The sequence below is a fragment of the Diabrotica virgifera genome, chromosome 2 (assembly GCF_917563875.1).
Source record: "Diabrotica virgifera virgifera chromosome 2, PGI_DIABVI_V3a".
In the NCBI taxonomy this organism is placed as follows: domain Eukaryota; kingdom Metazoa; phylum Arthropoda; class Insecta; order Coleoptera; family Chrysomelidae; genus Diabrotica; species Diabrotica virgifera.
The window spans coordinates 183,356,798-183,378,647 of NC_065444.1; the positions used below are offsets into that span (position 1 = coordinate 183,356,798).

At 32.6% G+C, this 21,850-nt stretch overlaps 1 protein-coding gene across 4 annotated transcripts in view; it reads right to left on the reverse strand.

Moving 5' to 3' along the window:
• Positions 1–21,850, reverse strand: part of LOC114334888 (pancreatic triacylglycerol lipase-like) — a 221,183-nt gene that overhangs the window by 12,750 nt on the left and 186,583 nt on the right. For 3 of the 4 annotated variants that reach the window (XM_050642966.1, XM_050642968.1, XM_050642967.1), the window contains 3 exons: positions 17,315–17,402; positions 17,147–17,273; positions 5,408–5,508 (listed from right to left, as the gene is read on the reverse strand). In XM_050642966.1, coding sequence (XP_050498923.1) covers positions 5,408–5,508; positions 17,147–17,273; positions 17,315–17,402 — 316 coding nt within the window. The remainder of the gene's footprint in view (positions 1–5,407; positions 5,509–17,146; positions 17,274–17,314; positions 17,403–21,850) is intronic. The other variant, XM_050642969.1, reaches the window with a different exon arrangement.

Here is a 21,850-nt window from a genome sequence, read left to right on the forward strand (position 1 = left end):
TGATTAGCAATTAAAAAACAAAGGAATTTTAAATATTGTATTGCAAAAAACTCTTCGGGATTTCATCAATTGATGCTAAAAGAATATCTACCTACCTTGGCAACATTCAAATTTTCAGTTTTTCACATAGTTTTTGAAGGTTAAAAATGGCTAATTTCGCAATTTTTCAATTTTTAATCGCTTATATATCAAAAACTATCAACTTTAGAGAAAAGTCACTAAAGATCTTTTCTGTTTGGAATGATCCAAAAAACCTAAAAAAACTTTATTTCATGCAAGAAAAATAATTTTAGGAAAAAAGAAAAAAAAAACGTTTAAAAATTTTTTGACCCACTTTTGGTCCTGGCAACATGCAAATTTGTTAAAAGGAGTCCGTTTTGAGTAAGATTGTGCAAAAAATCCGAATCGGAATATTTTTCCTAGCGGATGCGCAGTGGCTTCTGGACTATTTAGATATTAAACCTAACTATTTTTTCTTTATTTTTTATTTAACCCGAGATCGGTCGCGTTGTTAAAAATCTTTATTTTATCCTTTTGATAACTTGATGAAAAATTTTTCAACATAACTTTCCACTCCTAAGTGCCTCGAGGAAGAGTGTAGTAATGCGTAGGTTTTTTATTTTTTTTGTGGAATCTATGGCTTTAGTGAGAACCAATTGGCTTTAATAATTATTAGAAATAAAAATTTGTTTTAAATTCGTATTTATATTCGTATTGCTACATTTTCTAACACGCGACCAATTACGTGACAGAAAAGAGCGCGACTGTTCCGGGGTTAAACAATAAAAGCCGCATCCCCCCTAATGGTAGGGGAGCCCAAGAGGGGATTGAGCGTTACTCGAGCACGTCAGAAAATCACATGGGAAGAAACTTTGTACCCTGTAAATGTACCCATACCATATAAATATAGACTCTGAAGACAGGGGCGTGGGTTGGTGGCAGTCCGTAAAAAATCTATACTTATAAAAACTCGAAAACGTCAGATTACGAAAATGTAAGTAAGGACATGAAGAACAGGTGTATATTTAAAAAATCTGACGATTTGAGCGGGACGTAAGGCAATGAGTAAGTCACAAAGTTTCACAAAAAAAGCGAATATTTCTCGAAATGAACATCAGATCAAAAACCTGAAAAATAGGTGTTAAATATTTTTCAAAAATCTATCGAGTGATACCAAACACGACCCCCTGCGGAGGGGTGGATGGTAACTTTAAAATTTTAAATAGGAACTCAGCGATATTTCCCGAAATAAACATCAGATCGAAAAACTGAAAAATGTGTGTTCTATATTTTTCAAAAATTTATCCAATGACACTAAACACAACCCCCACGGGTGGGGGTACTTTAAAATCTTAAATAGGAATCCCCATTATTGCAGATTTGGATTTCTTACGCAAATTGAGAAACTTGTATTTGAGACATTTTTGGAATTATGGATAGAATCGGAAAAAACGATTTTCGGAAATGGAAAATTAAATTAAAAATGGAAAATCCCCACTAAAATGGAAAACTTAACTTTTTTGGTTTTAGAACCTAATCTTCACAAGCCCATATATGTCCTCATGACGCTTTAGTAACTGCCAATTTAGCATCCAAGGCTCCCCTACTATAACAATATTAGCTATTATTATACCCGAGATAATAGATGAATAAAAAAACAGTTAGATATTAGTTGTCAGGCCGTGGAGTTGGAGTATCTACATTGTAAAATGTCGTGTACCCCATCCTCCATGCTATGGCATGCTGGACGAGCCATACAGTCTGTAGTCAACACCCCGAAGTATGAGCGGGAACTCAAAATGTATTAATACTCATACGCTTATGAAACGCACCTGGCGGATCATAAGGGCCTTCACATTTTACTCTCTTTCAATTTGTCTTGAGTGAAATGTCTTTCAATCTTTCCTATCAGCCTCTCTTGGCTAACTCTTGTTTTTTCCGACCCCGAATGGCGATTAGGTTTCCGAAGGCAGACGGGTCACTATATTTCCTTCTACTACACTCTGTACTAACCGAACGATTACCGGTATAAGTAATCCCCCATTTGTTGGTTAACAGCTACGGGTGGAAGAATCGACACTCGGTAGGGCACTTCATTGCCCTGGAGCTGGGAAATTGACTCCGAAGACGAATGAGCTAAATTAGCCAACGGCATTGAGATGTGGAAAGCCACGGGATGACTACCACATTAAAGATCCATAAGGATATCCCCAGGACACCAAAATGGCTGAAAACCCAAAACAAACGGCCCTCAGTCCCGGGCAACCCTTAAGTGGGGAGAGGGTGCTAAGAATCCCCCGGTCAGCCAATAATGTCCCAAAAGTGAAAAAGATCGGTACATGGAACATTCGAAGCATGTATCAAGCAGGCAAGGCAGCAAATATTATTCAAGAAATGACTCGCCTAAACATAGATATTCGATGGCCAAATTCTGGCATAAAAATTATAGGTGAACACCATATCTATTATTCGGGAGATGACACAACAAGAAACAGAAATGGCGTAGCGATGATAGTAAAAAGGGAAATAGCCAAAGCAGTAATAGGATTTACGCCCATATCAGACAGAGTTATGCTATTGAAGATTAATTTAAGTCCCTCTAATATAAATATCATTCAGGTCTACGCACCGACATCCGAATCAACTGAAGAAGAAATAGAAAATTTCTACCAGACTCTAGAAAACTCTCTAAAGCTGACAAAGAAACATGAGCTAACTATCATCATGGGCGATTTCAACGCCAAAATAGGACAAGGTACGGTCGAGAATGTTGTGGGGTCATATGGTCTTGGCACAAGAAACGAAAGAGGAGAAAAGCTGATACAATTCTGCCAAGAGACGGATATGGTTGTAATGAACACATTTTTTAAATTACATCCAAGAAGGCTTTATACATGGAAAGCACCCGGTGATACCCCAGGAAAAATCATAAGAAACCAAATTGATTTTATCAACATAAGCAAAAGGTTTAGAAATTCTGTCACCTCAACAAAAACATATCCAGGCGCCGATGTCTTCTCAGATCATAGTCTGTTAGTTGCAAATATTAACATACGACTAAAAATAATTCATAACAAAATAAGACCCAAGATAGATATAAAACTACTGAAAGAAAATAACATACAGGAAAAAGTAAAAACAAAGATTAATAAGAATTTTGCGAAAATAGTTTAAGACGCTCCTAGTAGCATAGAAGAACAATGGAACGAAATGACATCTATTAACACACTTTCGCATGAATATCTTAAATCAAAAAGAGAAAAGAAGCAAGAATGGATGACAGATAAAATATTGCAGATGATGGAAGAGCGAAGGAAATTGTGTGTGTGTGTGTGGAAAGAGATGGCATTAGACAAAGCGTCTTCGAAGGAAATTAAAAGGTAGAAATGACAATGAATACAACAAGTTGCATAAGAGTATACTAAGGGAAATAAAAGGGGCAAACGAAGCATGGCTGATGGAGAAATGTACAGAAATTGAAACACTACAACGCAAACATGACGATTTCCATATACACAAAAAGATTAATGAAGTACAGAACATCAGAAGACAACGCAATACAGGCATAGTCGTAGACGTAGAAGGTCAGATTTTGACTACAATTGAAGATAAATTAAGAAGATGGAAAGAATATATGCAAGAATTATTCGAAGATGCTGCACGAAGTCCGTATGAAATAGACAATCCCTACGGCCCAGAAATAACAAACGAAGAAGCAACTATGGCCATTAAGCGGATCAAAGATGGGAAATCACCAGCACCTGATGAGGTGCATGGTGAAATTTTAAAGCTATTAGAAGCACACCAAATTACAGCTCTTACGAAGTTATTCAACAACATATATGAGACTGGTTACTTACCAAAAGACTGGCTACTATCAATATTCATTCCACTTCCCAAAAATGCCAACGTTAGAAAATGTGAAGAACATAGATTAATTAGTTTGATAAGCCATGTACTTAAAGTACTCCTTACTATCATTCACTCGCGCATATACACCAAATTAGAAGAACAGCTGAGTGAAGTTCAATTTGGATTCAGAGCAGGACTCGGAACGAGGGAAGCACTTTTCAGCTTGCAAGTTCTAATACAGAGAGCCAGGGATGTCAACTGCGATGTGTATGCACGTTTCATAGATTTCGAGAAGGCATTTGATAAAGTCACATATGGAAAACTAATCGATATCCTAAAAACATCAGGACTCAATGGTAAGGATATTATAAGACTCGTCTCAAACTTATATCTCCAACAAAAAGCAACAGTTTGATTCGAAAATGAACTGTCCGAAATCTTCACAGTCGAAAAAGGAGTCAGACAGGGTTGCATACTGTCACCAGCATTATTTAACATATACTCTGAAAACATCTTTAGAGAGGCCTTGGACGAATCAGAAGATGGTATTGCAATAAATGGACAACTTATAAATAATATTAGATATGCAGACGATACAGTATTGCTGGCAGATAGTGCGCAGGGGCTCCAAAGGATCATGGATAATGTTGTAGAAGCATGTAACAAATATGGCCTAAAATAAACTGTAAGAAGACAAAAATAATGATCATTAGTAAAAACACCAACATAAACGCCCAAATTACAGTAAACAATACACCCCTAGAGAGAGTACAGAAAATATGCTATCTGGGCTGCAACATTAAGGATACTTGGGATCATAGCTACGAAATAAAAACTCGTATTGAAAATGCCAGAAGCTCTTTTCAGTCTTAGGAAAATTCTGTGCAACTTGTCTTTAAGTATCAATATACGCATAAGAATTCTTAGATGTTACGTCTTTAGTGTCCTCCTATATGGAGTTGCCATATGGAGATGCCATAAAACGGTTAGAGACGTTTGAAATGTGGTGCTACCGACGTATGTTGAGGGTCTCATATATACACCACACAACTAATATAACTTATCCAGAGGCTAAGAAAAGACAAAGAAATAATTAACACCGTAAAGAACAGAAAATTGGCTTACTTCGGCCACATTATGCGTAATGAAAAATACCGACTGCTACAGTTGATTCTACAAGGCAAGACTGAGGGCAGGAGAGGCCCTGGACGTAGACGTATATCCTGGCTGGGCAATCTTAGGAAGTGGACTGGTCTAACGTCAACTGATCTATTTCGAGCTGCCGTAAATAGAATAAGATGGGTCAATGTGGTCGCCAACATCTCCAGAAGATAGACACTTTTAGAAGAAGATATTAGTTAGAAACTATTTTTTGACTGGTGTATTTTATTTTATGTATGTTATTTTACACGTTTTATTAGCACCCATATTTATAGGCCCAAATAATAGGCCTAAACAGAATTGTGTGCCTACCTACATCTTTTGAAAACGAGCTGATGAGAAGATCTGATAATATTTTTGCTATGAAAAATCTACTGGTATTTAAATAACTTACCTATATAAGGACATTTAGTGGATATACTGTCGATAAATAATTTAATGGCCCTGACATGATTGCACGCTACTAAAACACGTGAAGCCTCTTCAAGACCATCTCTAAAAATAATTTGTATTTTAATAGTTTATCTATTGTCTAATAAAGTTCAAACCAAACCCTTCTTTTAGTGTGACATTCGTTTTGACGTCATTAGGTTTTTAAGAATGTCGCGAATCATTGCATAACATTTAAGTCAAATGTGATAGTTGCCAGAATATTTATATAAATATAAATTCTCCCAAATTTGCAATCCCAATATTAATTCTATAAAACAACCCTAAAAATAACACTCCCCTTGTAGAACGAATTACATCTTTTTACTTTGAAATGGATAACCTAAGTCGATCTCTACAAATCAGTGTAAATTCTCCTCCATGGACAATTCAACCACTTACCATTCACCTAACCCTCACGAAATACCCCAAATTAACTACAAATCCGATTGTCATCAATCACTTGTACTCCGAAGTTATATCTCATTATCCGAATTATCTCTAAATCTTCAGTGATGCCCCTAAAACTCGTGACGGACATGCTGCTGCCTACTACTGTAAATACACTACCCACACTATAAACATACCTACAAACTGCTGCATCATCACAGGTGAAACCATAGCCGTTTTGAAAGCCTAGTCCCGGCGCAAATTGATCCTAAGCGAACACAACCTGGCACCTGCGAGTTGCGTAGAGAGTTCTGCGCATCCTAATATCAGTCAATACGGTGCCAGGTCTAGCTATGTGAACGTTTGTCATCGGCGTACAGTTTTCTGGTGTCGTGGGACGCGTGACTCAATTCTCAGTTGCGGTTTTGTTTTCGAGATGGACGTAGAAAAGCTAATAGAACTCGTTCGGAATTACTATTATTATAAACAACACTGATTGTGATTGGATTGTCGTTGCAAAAACTGCTTACCTATTACATATATTTATATCTTGTCTACATATTTTATTTTTAAGCATGAACAAGCCCGGTATGATGACACATTTTATTCGAGGGTTATGCGATATTCACAGATATGCTTAACGGTTTTTAGTAATGGATCATTTTTAATGATAATGTTGTGTAGATTTAAGAAATGAATGATATTTACAAAATTTTTATACCTATAGAAAAGGGATTACGCCATCATTTGTGACACAGTATTTCTAGGCCTGGATTCCGCGTACCAACAAAAAGTTGATTAATAGCAAGCTGAAAATTTGTTAATAGCTTAACGGTGTCTTGTCAGACAAACTTTGATGTACGGGAACACTGAAACAGGGGAAGTTTTAATTGTGGAACAGGTTAAAAATTTGGAACGTCAGACTACAAAAACGTTCCATATATTTTGTCGGACAGAACTTCCAATTGATTTGTTACCATTTCATTAAACTCTCATGGAAAAATTAGACTGGTGTTTATCACTAACTGGGCATTTTAATGAGTGAAACAGGAAGAACATTTCAAATAACAGGAATCATGTTTGTTAGTAATAGCAGTCTGATTTTTGCATGAGAGTTTAATGAAAGGGTAACAAATCGATTTTTTGTTCTGTCCGACAAAATACATGGGACGTTTTCGTAATGTAACGTTCCAAATTTTTAAACTGTTCCACTATTAAACCTTCCCCTGCTCCAGTGTTCCTGTACATCAAAGTTTGTCCGAATAGACACCGTTAAGCTACTAACAAATTTTCAGTTTGCCGGATCCAGGTCTATAAAGTATGTTTTGCTTTTAAAATAAAAGATGTCCTTCAATTTGTGTAGGTTCATTTAATAAAAATAAAAGTTAAGTTTCTGTAATAATCAAGAGGCGGCATTTCGAAGACTTGCATCATATTAAAAAGATGTACCGCACGGCTCTGTAGTTAGTGTGGCTTTAGCCAATAAATCAAAGTTATGCGTTTACAAGAGCATATTATTTGAAAAATAAGGAGTACCATAATGTGTCATAATTATAATCTCCTTTATACAGATCAAAAAAATTGTTTAGTATGTATTTCTAAATCCACACAATCATTGGAAAATGATTCATGGTAAAAAATATCTATTAATGACACTGTTATCGACAAAGTCGATCAATTTTAAACTTGGCATCATATATTTATTAGACTTGTGTTTATCGTTAAAAATTAAATGATGGTTGTGAATTGTATTTTTTGTGCTATTTAATATTTTAGCAAAAACATAATCAGCAAAAATCTTATTTAAAACATGCGAACCGTTTTTGCAATCACAATCAATGCAGTTTTTTAACTTATGCTTGTTATTATAAAGGTATGTAAAAATAGAATACTCAGTGTAAGATATCTTTTTATGCAGCCGCTTATGATCAAATTCGATGTTTTCGAAAGTCATACCGCTACGACTACTAGGGACGTGTAAGATATTTTTAAAACGTTACTAGTTACATGTACGGAACTACCGTTTTTTAGTTGCCTACTCAATTCAGTACAAGGATCAGATACATCAGTATTTTGTAATCAGTATTTGTACTCAGTACCACTGAGAACCGGTATCAATAGTAACCGTTACACGTTTGCACTTATTTTGCCCATCTCTATTCGTTACAGCGACAGCCGACCGACGGTCGGGTTAGCTTGTGATCAATATGCGCCACGCTAGAAAAATAACTGCACAGGTCACCGGTCCCACCAGCGCAGGTTGTGACTCGCTTAGGTTCAATATGCGCCAGTAATTTTTTCTTCAAAACGCGTGGTGAGGATAAATGTCTCATCATCACTGACTCATTAAATGTCCTATTAGGTGTCCAACAAGTATGTATAAATAAAGTGTTTCGAGCAATAAAAAATGAGATAAGTAAATATAATTCAATTGTCTCAAAAAGAAGTAGCATTTATCTGGGTACTGTCATGTCATATGGAACTGAGAAAGTGGAAAACCTAGCAAACGCAAGTCGAATAAACTCAAAATAGATAACGAAATTAAGAAATTACCCTACACCGATTTTAAAAACCTAATTAAAGAACATGTGGCAAGATCACTGGAAAGATGCAGGAACCAAACTAAATAAAATTTCTCCTCTTGTTAAGGCCATCTTAAATAATCAAATTACATTACAATTGAAAGCAACAAAATAATATGGTACTGTACAGTATTTTCATCAAGTTATGAAAAAATATTATACCCTATATTTAGCATACATTAACGACAAAGTCTGTTGGTCCTTTTCCCTTTCCACAGAACTGACCTGACCTTGTCCTGAAGACACATAGAACCTTTTACAACACTCATATCGTCTTCCTGGTGGATAGGAACAAATACTTGCGTACTTTTGTCGTATCCAATCCCTGCTGACGGATCGGAGCTAGTTCTGACTCTGCTTCCACTGCCGGGTCGCTGTTTTCTTCTTCTTCTACACCAACTACTTCTAGGATGTCCTCGTCAGAAAGTCCAGATGCTGTAACTACATTTTCATCACCTTCTTCGAAACCTGTTAGCTCTTCCGGTATATAGGTGATTGATAGGAAGTTCAATCTGTCTGGCCCAAACAGCTAACGGCAGGGCATCTCAGTCAGTCCTTGATCTTCCAGCCATCCTGCATGTTTGAATGAATCTTTTATCGTATTGCTCGTCACCTCATCCCAAATTTTACTAATCATTATGATGACGTCAAGGACGGTCAGTTTGAGATCTCCATTGTTCTCAACCAATTCCATCAAAAGTTTTGTCCTGTAATGGCTTTTCATTTTTAATGACACTTTAATCCATGGACAGACGGACACTGGTTGTGTTTGCTCACAGGAAACCAAGTTCAATGTGTTGAATGTCGCACAGTACAGGATGAGCATGATAATTGCCTACAAGCAGAAGAATATTTTCCCTTTAAGCTCGACATCCCATTTTCTTATCGCTTCTTTAAAAATTTCCGAAGTCATCCACGCATTCTTGTTTGATTTGTAGGTTGAGGGTAGATTTTTGATGTTTTTAAAGCAAAGTGGGTTTCCAACTTTCCTATCACTAACAAATTTCTCTTCACTGAACCTGTCATGTTAGCGGCCACTAAAACCGTAATGCGTTCCTTAGAGAGCTTTCCACCAACGCACTTTTCCAATTTAAATTTTAAAATTCTGTTTGGTGTCATTTAAAATTTATATTCTGTTTGGTGTGACTCAGGTAGTTTGGGCTTTAAACCCTCTTCACACGCTCTGATAAAGTTAGGGCTTTCAAATTTAGACTGTTGGAACATGTTTTCGTGTGTAGGCTTGTTGCACTATAAAAATGAGTAATCCTGACAGTCAGGCTCACTGATTGTGTCGGGTGGTCTTGCTATTCCAACATCCTGACAAATTTATCGTATCAGAACGTGTGTAATGTTGTTGGTCTGATTTCTGACTTCAATACGGATAAATAATTTTTAATAAGCTATACGGATTGGTGGACACAAATTACTGGTTAACTATGCTAAGATTGGTAAGGTCTATATATAGATATAGAGTATTATAATTTACTACTTGGTGCTGTATATTTTGACATGCTGCATTTTTTCCTCCAATTGTGACGTTAGAAATTTAAAAATACGGCTTATTTTACTCCGTTTACCGAACAGACGGAGAAATCAAGTGAATAAATCACAATATTTTTTCAAAATACTTAATTCACGCCCTTGTACACAATAACGATAGCAAGGTATTCGGTATTGGTTTTATCGGTTTGTGTATAAGGGCGTGAGTTAAGATATTTTGAAGAAATATTGTGATTTATTCACCTGATTACCCCGTCTGTTCGGTAGACGGAGTATAGTATAGGTATACACAATGTAAGTAAATTGATAATTTTATGTAATATACTATTTACCATCAATTCGTAATAGGTTGTTTATTTCATTCTTTCCGTATTCGTTAATGATCTATTTATACACAAATAACGTGTTATCTATGAGAATTTACTTTAGAGCTGTATATTTTAAAACATTGCACTTTTTGTACTCCCAAAATGTCAAAAGCCTGACCTTTTAAAGTCAAAAATATTTTTTTTTACAAAAATATACCTATTCAAAAAATAGCAAAAAAACACGAAAGCAAAGCAATTTTGTTTTTACCTCATAACTTTTTGTCATGGGGATATAGCTACAGACATTTCTTCACAGAAAAAAACTTCCATCCTTCCTCTTTAAAATGACGATTGGTAGAAGTCTCCAGGATTTATAATTTCTGAAATATGAATTTTCAAAGTTCGCCACTTAGAGTATTTTTTTCCATTTTCCCCATTATTTCGCAAACATTGTTCTGTAACTTTTTTCTACGCATTTTAAGATATTATATGCAATGCAACATTATTAGTAGGAAGAGAAGTCAATTACCATTAAAATTGTCTATTGTATAAAGTTGTACGACTATTTTTAAACAAGTTATGGCTTTTCAAAATTTTATACTTTTAACGATTTTTGATTTTTTTTACAATTATTTTTATATTTCTCATTATAACTTTCTTTCTTCTACATTTAGGTATATACATTGCTCAATACAAAAGAAAGCTTATTTTCTTTACTTTAAAATGGTGTAGGTATATATTGTAAAAAATTCTAGGACTATTTTTAAACAAGATATCCTTAGAATATCCAAGGGTATCCGTAATTTGAGAAAACTTTTTAAATATTTTTTTCAATTAGAAGAATATATTTGCACATTAGAACATAATTTTCAATTCCAAATAACTTTTCTTAATAATACTTTTCCATGTTGTGAAATATAAAGATACAAGAGGCGCAATTCATATCTTTTAACATACCTCATATACTATTGTTAAAATACGACTTATACACATTATGTTTAGACAAAATGTAAATAAAATAATAATTTTACGTTTTGTCAGATACTTTTATCAGGAGGTGTGTAGAGTCCACCCGGACAAAAATAGGCGGGGAATTTTATCGTGTCAGGAGACCTAACTTTGTCAGCCCTGATTTTGTCAGAGCATGTGTAGACGGTTTTAAACACAATAGCACATTCGCCATCGACTATTGGATGCTGAGAAGTGATCGCTATAAAGAGAAAACGATATCGGTATAGAGAAATAATTAATACACTATCCTTGTGACGAACCAAACAACGTTTACTACATTCATCGTTATAGGGGAATTTGGGGAATTATCATTTATAGGGAATCGTTATACAGGGTGTCCCAAAAAGATTGGTCATAAATTATACCACAGATTCTGGGGTCAAAAATAGGTTGATTGAACCTCACTTACCTATATAAAATAGTGCACACAAAAAAAGTTACAGCCCTTTGAAGTTACAAAATGAAAATCGATTTTTTTTCATATATCGAAAACTCTTAGTGATTTTTTATTGAAAATGGACATGTAGCATTCTTATGGCAGCCACATCTTAAAAAAAAATTAAAGTGAAATTTGTGCACCCCATAAAAATTTTAAGGGGGTTTTGTTCCTTTAAACCCCCCCAAACTTATGTGTACGTTACCATTAAATTATTATTGTGGCACCATTAGTTAAACACAATGTTTTTAAAACTTCTTTGCCTCCTAGTACTTTTTCGATAAGCCAGTATTTATCGACATATTTTGAATATTTGTCGAATACACCACATATTTGTATATGGTTAAGTATGATTATAGAGACCTCTTAATAATCTGACAATTTATTTATAATTTACATTTTTAGGTATATTTTGAAAAAGAAGCCACATCCCGATAAAAGGTGACTTGTCAAAAAAAGACTAAGAGGCCAAAAAGTTTTAAAAACACTGTTTGTAACTAATGGTACCACAGTAATGGTTTAATTGGAACGTACACAAGCATTTGGGGGGTTTAAAGGAACAAAACCCCCATAAAATTTTTATGTAAATATATTAAAAAAGTAGCCGCATCTCGATAAAAACTGGCTTATCGAAAAAATACTAAGAGGCAAAAAAGTTTTAAAAACGTTGTGTTTAACTAATGGTACCACAATAATGAATTAATTGGAACATACACAAAAGTTTGGGGGGGGTTTAAGGGAACAAAATCCCCATAAATTTTTTATGGGGTGGACAATCTTCACTATAATTTTGTTTTAAGATGTTCCTGCCATATTAATGATACATGTTCATTTTCCATAAAAATTCTTTTATAGTTTTCGATATATTGAAAAAAATCGATTTTCATTTTGTAACTTCAAAGGACTGTAACTTTTTTCATGAGCACATTTGCACTAAGGTAAGTTAGGTTCAATCGAACTATTTTTGACCCCAGAATGTGTGGTATAATTTATGACCAATCTTTTCGGGACACCCTGTATAAAGGTAGACTACTGTACAGCTATTTAATGTAAAAAAATTGAACTCTTGTTTACGTTATTCCAGTAATAACCCTGCGTGGTTGATGTGGATTGTATGTTTCTAAATAAAAAAAATTATAAAATATACAGGGTGGTTCATCTTATTCGCCTCGGTCTCTGTACGGAAAACCACTTGATAGTTTAAAAAAATTTCTTCACAGAAATATACAGGGCCTTTAATACTACAACCTAAAAATAATGTGAATTATACAGGGTGTTCTAAAAAAGAGTGGTATATCAAAGTTATATTTTTTCTTATGGAATGCCCTATATCTGATGACATTATTGAATTGACCTTAAAAAATAAGCTATACTTTCATAAGGGTTCCCTATACCTAAATACAGGGTGTTTTGATTTATTTCGATTTTTATAAAAATGTAAGGTTTTAGAAAAAAATAAATATCTACGAATCTAAGAAGCAGTAACAAATTCTTTCTTGGATCTTAATAATAGACTATTTAGCATACTTAAACAGATGCTTATTGCAACAAAATTTCTTACAGGGTGGTCAAAATATGAGATTGTTTTCTGTATCTTACCAGTCTATGGCGTAGAAACTTTGCTTAGCTTTCAATTTGTATTAGGGTTTCCTATACCTATCTTTTTACAGGGTGGTCAAAATATTAGATTGTTCTATTAACAAATTCAAGCTGTAATAACTTACTTATTTTAAACGGAACACCCTGTAGCTTACGAGTCTATCGAGTAGAAAGTTTACTTAGCTTTCAATTCTTATTAGGGTTTCCTATACCTATCTCCCTTCATTTTTTAAATATTTAAAGATTTCCTCATTTGTAAGCTTTAAAAATTAGAATTACATAAGTACCTATGTCGTGTTTATGTACAACACATCACCAACACCGGCAATATACTTAGACAAGATACTGTCATTAATAATAAAATTTTCATTGTTATCATGTAATCACACAGAGTGTTGTATTATTTTAGTTGATTTTGGCCTACATGTGAAATTGAATAATATGTTTATTTTAAACTGCATACCCTATATTAGATGCCGTATTCTGGAAGATATTTAAATTATATTTCATTTCGTATAAGTATTTTCCATATCTTAACCCAACGGTTATTAAGTAAATTTAAGAACGCCACTTTTTGTTTGAATCTTTAAATCGCAATTACAAACAATTAAATTCAATGGCTACTTTGACGAAAACGAGCCTATTGTACAAAAATATGTAAAAATGGGTATTTACAGAATAACATGGGAATTTATATTTACAGAATAACATGTGTATTGAGAATGTTAACATGGAATTGAAGATATTTTAAATATCTTCCATTATAAAGAATAGAATATCGAGTATGTCATTTAAAATAAGAACACTCTGTGTGATTAAATGATAAAAATGTGAATTTTATTAATGAAACTATCTTGACTAAGATATTTAAGTATATTGCCGGTGTTGGTGATGTGTTGTACATAACCACGACATAGGTACTTAATTCTAATTTTTAAAGCTTACAAATTAGGAAATCTTTAAATATTTAAAAAATGCAGCTAGATAGGTATAGGAAACCCTAATAAGAATTGAAAGCTAAGTAAATTTTCTACTCGATAGACTAGTAAGATACAGGGTGTTCCATTTAAAATAAGTAAGATATTACAGCTTGAATTTGTTAATAGAACAATCTAATATTTTGACCACCCTGTAAAAAGATAGGTATAGGAAACCCTAACACAAATTGAAAGCTAAGTAAATTTTCTACGCGATAGACTAGTAAGATACAGGGTGTTCCATTTAAAATAAGTAAGTTATTACAGCTTGAATTTGTTAATAGAACAATCTCATATTTTGACCACCCTGTAAGAAATTTTGTTGCAATAAGCATCTGTTTAAGTATGCTAAATAGTCTATTATTAAGATCCAAGAAAGAATTTGTTACTGCTTCTTAGATTCGTAGATATTTATTTTTTTCTAAAACCTTACATTTTTATAAAAATCGAAATAAATCAAAACACCCTGTATTTAGGTGTAGGGAACCCTTCTGAAAGTATAGCTTATTTTTTAAGGTCAATTCAATAATGTTATCAGATATAGGGCATTCCATAAGAAAAAATATAACTTTGATATACCACTCTTTTTTGGAACACCCTGTATAATTCACATTATTTTTAGGTTGTAGTATTAAAGGCCCTGTATATTTCTGTGAAGAAAATTTTTTAAAATATCAAGTGGTTTTCCGTACAGAGACCGAGGCGTATAAGATGAACCACCCTGTATATCAGAATTATTAATACTTAAAATAGTGGAGTTATTGAAGGTTTTCACCTCCGATTTCGTTGAACCTTCATCAATTTTCATGGAAATTGGTGAGTAGTTAGAAGATACTTCAAGGAACAAAGGTGACATGATGCCAACTTGCGCTTTTATCCTGGGGGCGGAAGCCACCCCTTCTCGGGGGTGAATTTTTTTTTTATTAAAAATAAAAAAAAGAAAATCTGATTTTTATTAAAAATAAAAATCAGAAATCGAAAGAGGGGCAACTTCTAAGCAAAATTTGTTATATAAAGGTATCAACATAAATAATACTTTTTGAGTTATTAGATATCAAAGATTTAATTTTTTCTTAAAAAAAATGCATGTTTTAAAGCTGTTTTTCACGTGTTACTCAAAAACTATAAGCTTTTGTAAAAAAGCTATTATTACCAAAATTAAAGATAATAAAAAAATTTAATACACTCCCCACTTAAAGAACTAAACTAATGTTATTTCAAAGTGAGTTATGGGTAATTGAATGTATATTTTTTTCGACGAGTACTCAAATCTAAGTATTCAAGTTTACATAACGGGAAAACGATACATTTTATAGAATATACTTGGTAAATACTTGTCAAAGTACTTTGAAATACCTATCAAATGAGCTCCAGTAGAAGTTAATAGCATCAAAATTAAGCAAGTTATGATGAAAATAAGAGAACCCTTTCGATTTTTTTAGGAAAAAGTGAAAAATAAAACATATGCCATTTCCACAAAAATTTAAATTTGCAGTAATCCTCACAATAATCTTTTTAGGTTAACATAGCTAATGATTTCAACAATTTTTACCGGTTTAGAATGCATATTTTTGAAAAAAAAGATATACTTTAAAAAAATCAGAATTTTTAATATTATCGAACTTTTCATTTTCTTTTGATAATAACTACAAAAATACTCAATATACGTAAAAAGTAATATATAACTATATTTTAGTTTTTTTCTGTTCCAAGTACTACCCATTTTACTATTTCCGTGGAGTAAAAAATAACCGAGATAGAAACGTTTAAAATTTCAATTTTTCTGCGAGAACCATGTAACTGGGGCCATTTAACCTTTTATTGTTAAAAAAGTAGGAGGTTTAAAAGACTAATTTTGACGTTTTTAATAGCTCTTGGAATTAACTTTTAATTAGTTTTTAGGTGAACATGATATCTTAAAAATTAACGGAGTTATTTACAAAAAAATAATAACATTTTTTGGAAAAATTTTTAAAAGATACATTTTGAAACATTTTTGGTGCATAAATTTTAATGCTATCAACTTGTTCGAGCACTTATTTGATAGATATTTCTATGATCTTTGACAAATGTTTAATAAGTTTATGTTATAAAATGCATCATTTTCCCGGTATTTAATCTTGAATACTTAGATTTGCGTACTCGACGAAAGAAATATACATTCAATTACCTATAAACTCACTTTTACTTAACATTGAAAGGTTTTTCTAGTAAGGAGTTTATTTGATTTTTTATTAGCCTCAATTTTGGTAATAACTTTTTTGTAAAAACTTATAGTTTTTGAGTTATTTATGAAAAATCGGTTAAAAACATGCATTTTTATCACGAAAAATTAAAATCTTTGATCTTTAATAACTCAAAAAGTTTTGATTTATTTTAATAACTTTATATAACACATTTTGCTTATAATTTGTCCCTCTATGGAATTGTGGGGTTATTTTTAATAAAATAATTTTCACCCTCGAGGAGGGGTGGCATCCACCCCCAGGCTAAAAGCGCAAGTTGGCACCATGTCACCTTTGTTCCTTGAGATATCCTCTAGCCACTCACCAATTTTCAAGCAAATCGATGGAGGTTTAACGAAATCGGAGGTAATAGCTCATATCCACCTTCAGTGACTGCACTAAAATATTATACTGAAAAAATAAATTAATATACAATAAAATTTTACCGGTTGACATTGTGAAAGTAATTTCACGATGGGTTAGGCCTACTTTTGCTTATTGATTGGTTGTCGATTAAGTGTATTTTAAACGCCAACCAATTATACATCCATAAGTAGAAGTCACTTCCAACTTAATGCGTTAGAGAAAATTCAATAAAGAATGACGCTCTGAAAGAAGAGTTGGGTTTGAACTATACAATTGTTTTGTTTACACATTAACGTCATTATTGGTTTACCTTATTAGAGTTAAAGGAACTAACGGTGATTGGGTAATATCACATCCAGGTTGCTCTTTACCGTCATTGGGATAGAAGTCTAAATGACCACAAGGTTGAGACATGCCATAACCTTGAAAAATGCCATCTTTTATGCTTTAGTTTTGAAGAAATCCTGAGTAAACTTACCTAAGAAGAAGATACCTTTACCGTCAGTATGAATAACGTCCACAAGTTCCGCATCGCTTGGATCCAGGCGCACGTGTGCTGGCATTCCCTAAGGACAATACTAATCTTTAATATTAATATGGAAAATCATACACACATAAAAAATAAGATGAATATTATACGAAAACTGGGTTTCCCAATATTTAGCTACGCCTCTGAAACATGGATCATCCAAACAGAAGACCATGAAACGTACGTTTCTCCAGTTCCATATATGTATTTAAAAATATTAACATTTTTTTAACATATAACATATATACTGATAATATTAAGTTAGGTACTAGTGGTCCAAGGAAAGCCGATGGACTGATAACATTGAGAGAATAGATGAAGGGACAAGAAACGCAACATTCATAGTCACTACGTATCATGATACAATAACACAAGATATGATATGGAGCGTTCCTAATTTCGTTCAGGTCGCGCATGACGTCACGTTGTGAGTAGATCCTTTAAATTTCGAATGCATTGCCATTATGATTTGGAGATTTTAGCTTTTAATATCAGTTGTGAAACTTTCTAGAAGTGCTGTTTTCTTTAGTATGATTAAATATAATTATTGAGAACATATTCTAATAATAAAAAGCAATCAGAAACATGATTTTTTTATTATTAGGCAACATACGTCTAATTATACAGTGTGGAAGGCCCTTGTAGAATAAAATGATTTCTGTCCTTGTTTCGAAAAATTATAAAAAACGCTGATACTCGTCGATTTTTAAATAAATATCTGCACTTTTTAAACAAAAATTTAAATTTACAGGATGATTCATAAAAGTCAAACAGAGTCCATAAGCTTTATTTTTAATAAAACACCCTATATATTTTTATATTTTTAAAAGCTGCTTAACAACCTCATTTCAACTAACTATATCATGTAGGGTTAATTATGAACAATACAGGATGAAATTTTGAAATTATTAACTATGGAATCCACTTATGGAATAAAATTGTTTGTGTCCTTATTTTAAAAATTGGAAAAAATGCCGGAACAGGTCAACTTTTAAATTTAAGTGGGCGCTTTACAAACATAGATTTAAATTTACAGGGTGATTTATGCAAGTACAGCATAGTCCATGATCTTTAGTTTTAATGGATCACCCTGTATATTTTTATGTGCTTAGAAGCTACTTTAAAACTTCATCTAAAAAAAATGTATTATTCGGGTCCATTATGAATAATATTAGGTGAAATTTTGAAAATGTGAAATTTTTAAATTATTCATAAATTTCGTTAAGATATTAAAGATACAAAACCAAAAAAAAATAAATATTATTTATACTTAGTTTAGAAAATATATGTCTTTATTTAGATAAAATACCATTATTATATACATACTTTACTATTATTTAAAGTATGATAAATTATTAGATAATTTCAAAATTTTATGTAGGTACCTACCTATTTAATATCTTGACGAAACTTTAACCTATATAATTTTAAAATTTTCATCTTGTATTATTCATAATAGGCCCTATACAATACACTTTTTTGTGATGAAGTTATTTAGCAAATTCGAAAAACATAAAAATATATAGGGTGTTTCATTACAATTAAAGATCATGGACTATGATAGACTTGTGTGGATCACCCCGTATATTTTAATTAATGTTTAAAGAGAGCATATCTAAATTTAAAAGTTGACGTATCCTAGCGTTTTTTATAATTTTCTAAAATAAGGACACACACAATTTTATTCCATTAGTGGTTTCCATACACTGTAATTTCAAATTTTCACCCTGTAATACATCATACATGATATGGGTCGTTGAAATCAGGGCGTTAAGTAGCTTTTAATAATATAAAAATATATAGGGTGTTTCATTAAAAATAAAGCTTATGAACTGTACCAGGCTTGCGTGAATCACCCTGTTTAAATTTAAATTTAGGTTTAAAAAGCCTACATTTATATATAAAAATAAACGGGTTTCAGCGTTTTTTAAATTTTTTTAAAACAAGAACAGAAATAATTTTATTCCATAAGTGCCTTCCACCCTATATATAATACATGTATTATACACCCTGTATAATACATGTACTGACGATGAAATAAAGGTAACAATAAAATTGTAATGTGTTAAATGATAAAAAAAGTTAAAGCTGCGATAGTCATGAAGCTCATCAGTTATATTTTTTTATTACTTAAGTTCTCTTATTCATTTATTATATTTATGATCACACCTCCTAAGGACAATTCAAATCTAACTATGAATATAATATTTTTGATAGAAGTGTAACAAATTATAAGTAAAATATTCACCTTAAACACAAAAATAAGCAGTGTTTACTATACGACAACACTGAATATAATGCTGATCTACTCACAGAGTGACGTAGCTACGTTGGCCCCGCCTACCTGCTCCAAGTCATATTATCTTCTGTTATTGTCATGACTACGTATCTATAAAAGATAGCACGAAAGATGCTGGTCTTACTGGAGAGTAGCGGTAATTTTCCCCAAAAATCCCCTCAAAGTTAAAAAAGGGTAAACATTGATATTACAAAAAATATCTTTGAGGTGACTTTAGAATAAATTTAAATATTCAAATATAAAGAAAATAAACAAGCCAGGCGATTTTCGAGCGATTTTAACTCTGCAATATGCATACCTACATGAGCGCCCAAGATTATTTTCAGGGGGTGCATCTGAACTTCAGGGTTCTGAATATGTGCATACTATTAAACAGTATAAAATAATTACACTTTTATAAAAAAAGAACTTGCAATAACACCAGTTTTTATTATTTAATAGGACACAATATAAAAAGCACAATAAAAAAAATATGAAATTTTTTTAGAAACGCTTTTTTTTAGTTACGAGTGACTAAAATTAAAAATATTATAAAAAAATCAACCAAAAAGCAAAAAATAAAAAAAAATTCAAATTCGAACAAACTCTTAGACATATTAAAAATATACAAAAAGCTCACGCATTCGTTAATAAATTGAAAAAATCTAACACATTCGTTAAAGAAAAGCGTGGGGAGCGTCTGCATCGAATAAACGGTTTGAGGATAGATACTTTTTTACTTTTCGCGCCCCACGCTTTTCTTTAACAAATGTGTTAGATTTTTTCAATTTTTTAACGAATGTGTGAGATTTTTGTATATTTAATATGTCTAAGAGTTTTTTCGAATTTGATTTTTTTTATTTTTTGCTTTTTGGTTGATTTTTTTATAATATTTTTAATTTTAGTCACTCGTAACTAAAAAAAGCGTTTCTTAAAAATGTTTTTTTCATTTTTGATTAAGTTTGACAATATATTATAACGTTTTTATTTGTACTCCGATTTTCAAGATTCTTGCATCAGTTTGTAGGTACATGTATTGATGTCGTTTGTTATTATTCCTGTAACAAGAAATTTTTGCTTAGATGGTATTATACGGGGGTGAATGGAAGCGTTGTATTTTCTCCTAAATTTAAAAAATTCTGTGGAAAAATTGGAGGGCTGATTTTGTTTCATACTTCTTTTGTATTATCCTGGAGGTATCACTAAGGTTTTGTTTTTTGAATTATCTGAATATCTCTTTTCTTGTAAGAGCTGTAAATGAAAACATAGCTTTGAAGGTTTTTTTAATTAAAAATATCGAACGCACTAAACTTAACAAAACAAAACAAAATTAACAACAAAATCAAACAATTCAATAGCAAGTATGTCCACCTCTTGCAGAAACGACTGCTCGCAATCTGTTTGACATCGAATAAAGATGTGTTATCCTTGCCTGAGGAATAGCCCTATATTCCTCTACCAGAGCCATAACTGTATCAAATTTTCTGGAGGCCTAGGATGACGGCGAATAGCTTTTGTCAATTCATCCCATAAATGCTCAATGGGATTGAGATCTGGGCTGCATGCAGGCCATTCTAATCTTATCAATCCAACTTCTATTGTATGAGGCCATCAGAGTTTTTAGTTACAAAAAATGGTACAGCTCTTACAAGAAAAGGGATATTCAGATAATTCAAAAACAAAATTTTTAGTGATGCGTCCGAGATAATATGACAGACTATGAAACAAAATCAGCTCTTCCATTTTTCCACAGAATTTTTTAAAGTTAGGAGAAAATACAACGTTTCCATTCACCCCTGTATAATCCCATGCAAGCAAAATTGTTGGGTCATTGGAATAATACCAAATGATAACAATACATGTACCTACAAACTGGTGCAAGAATGTTGAAAATCGGAGCACAAATAATAAAGTTATAAATTGCCGATAGTGCCGGTGAGTGTATATAAAAAAACTAAGTAAGTGGTTATAATTAAAAATAACCAGGTTTTAGAATGGGTACCGAAATTCAGATTTAAAGACTACATTGAAGGAATACTGCCACTACCTTCTCTTGCATATGAGATTGCACCGTTGATTGAGGTATTGAAGGCACCCTGCTTCAATACCTCAATCAACAACTGCACTAATGATTTCGCCTTAGAGCGAGGCCCCATTAGTGCGTTGCGTTGCGACGTCGCAACGAAACAACGCACCGGGACGTGCCC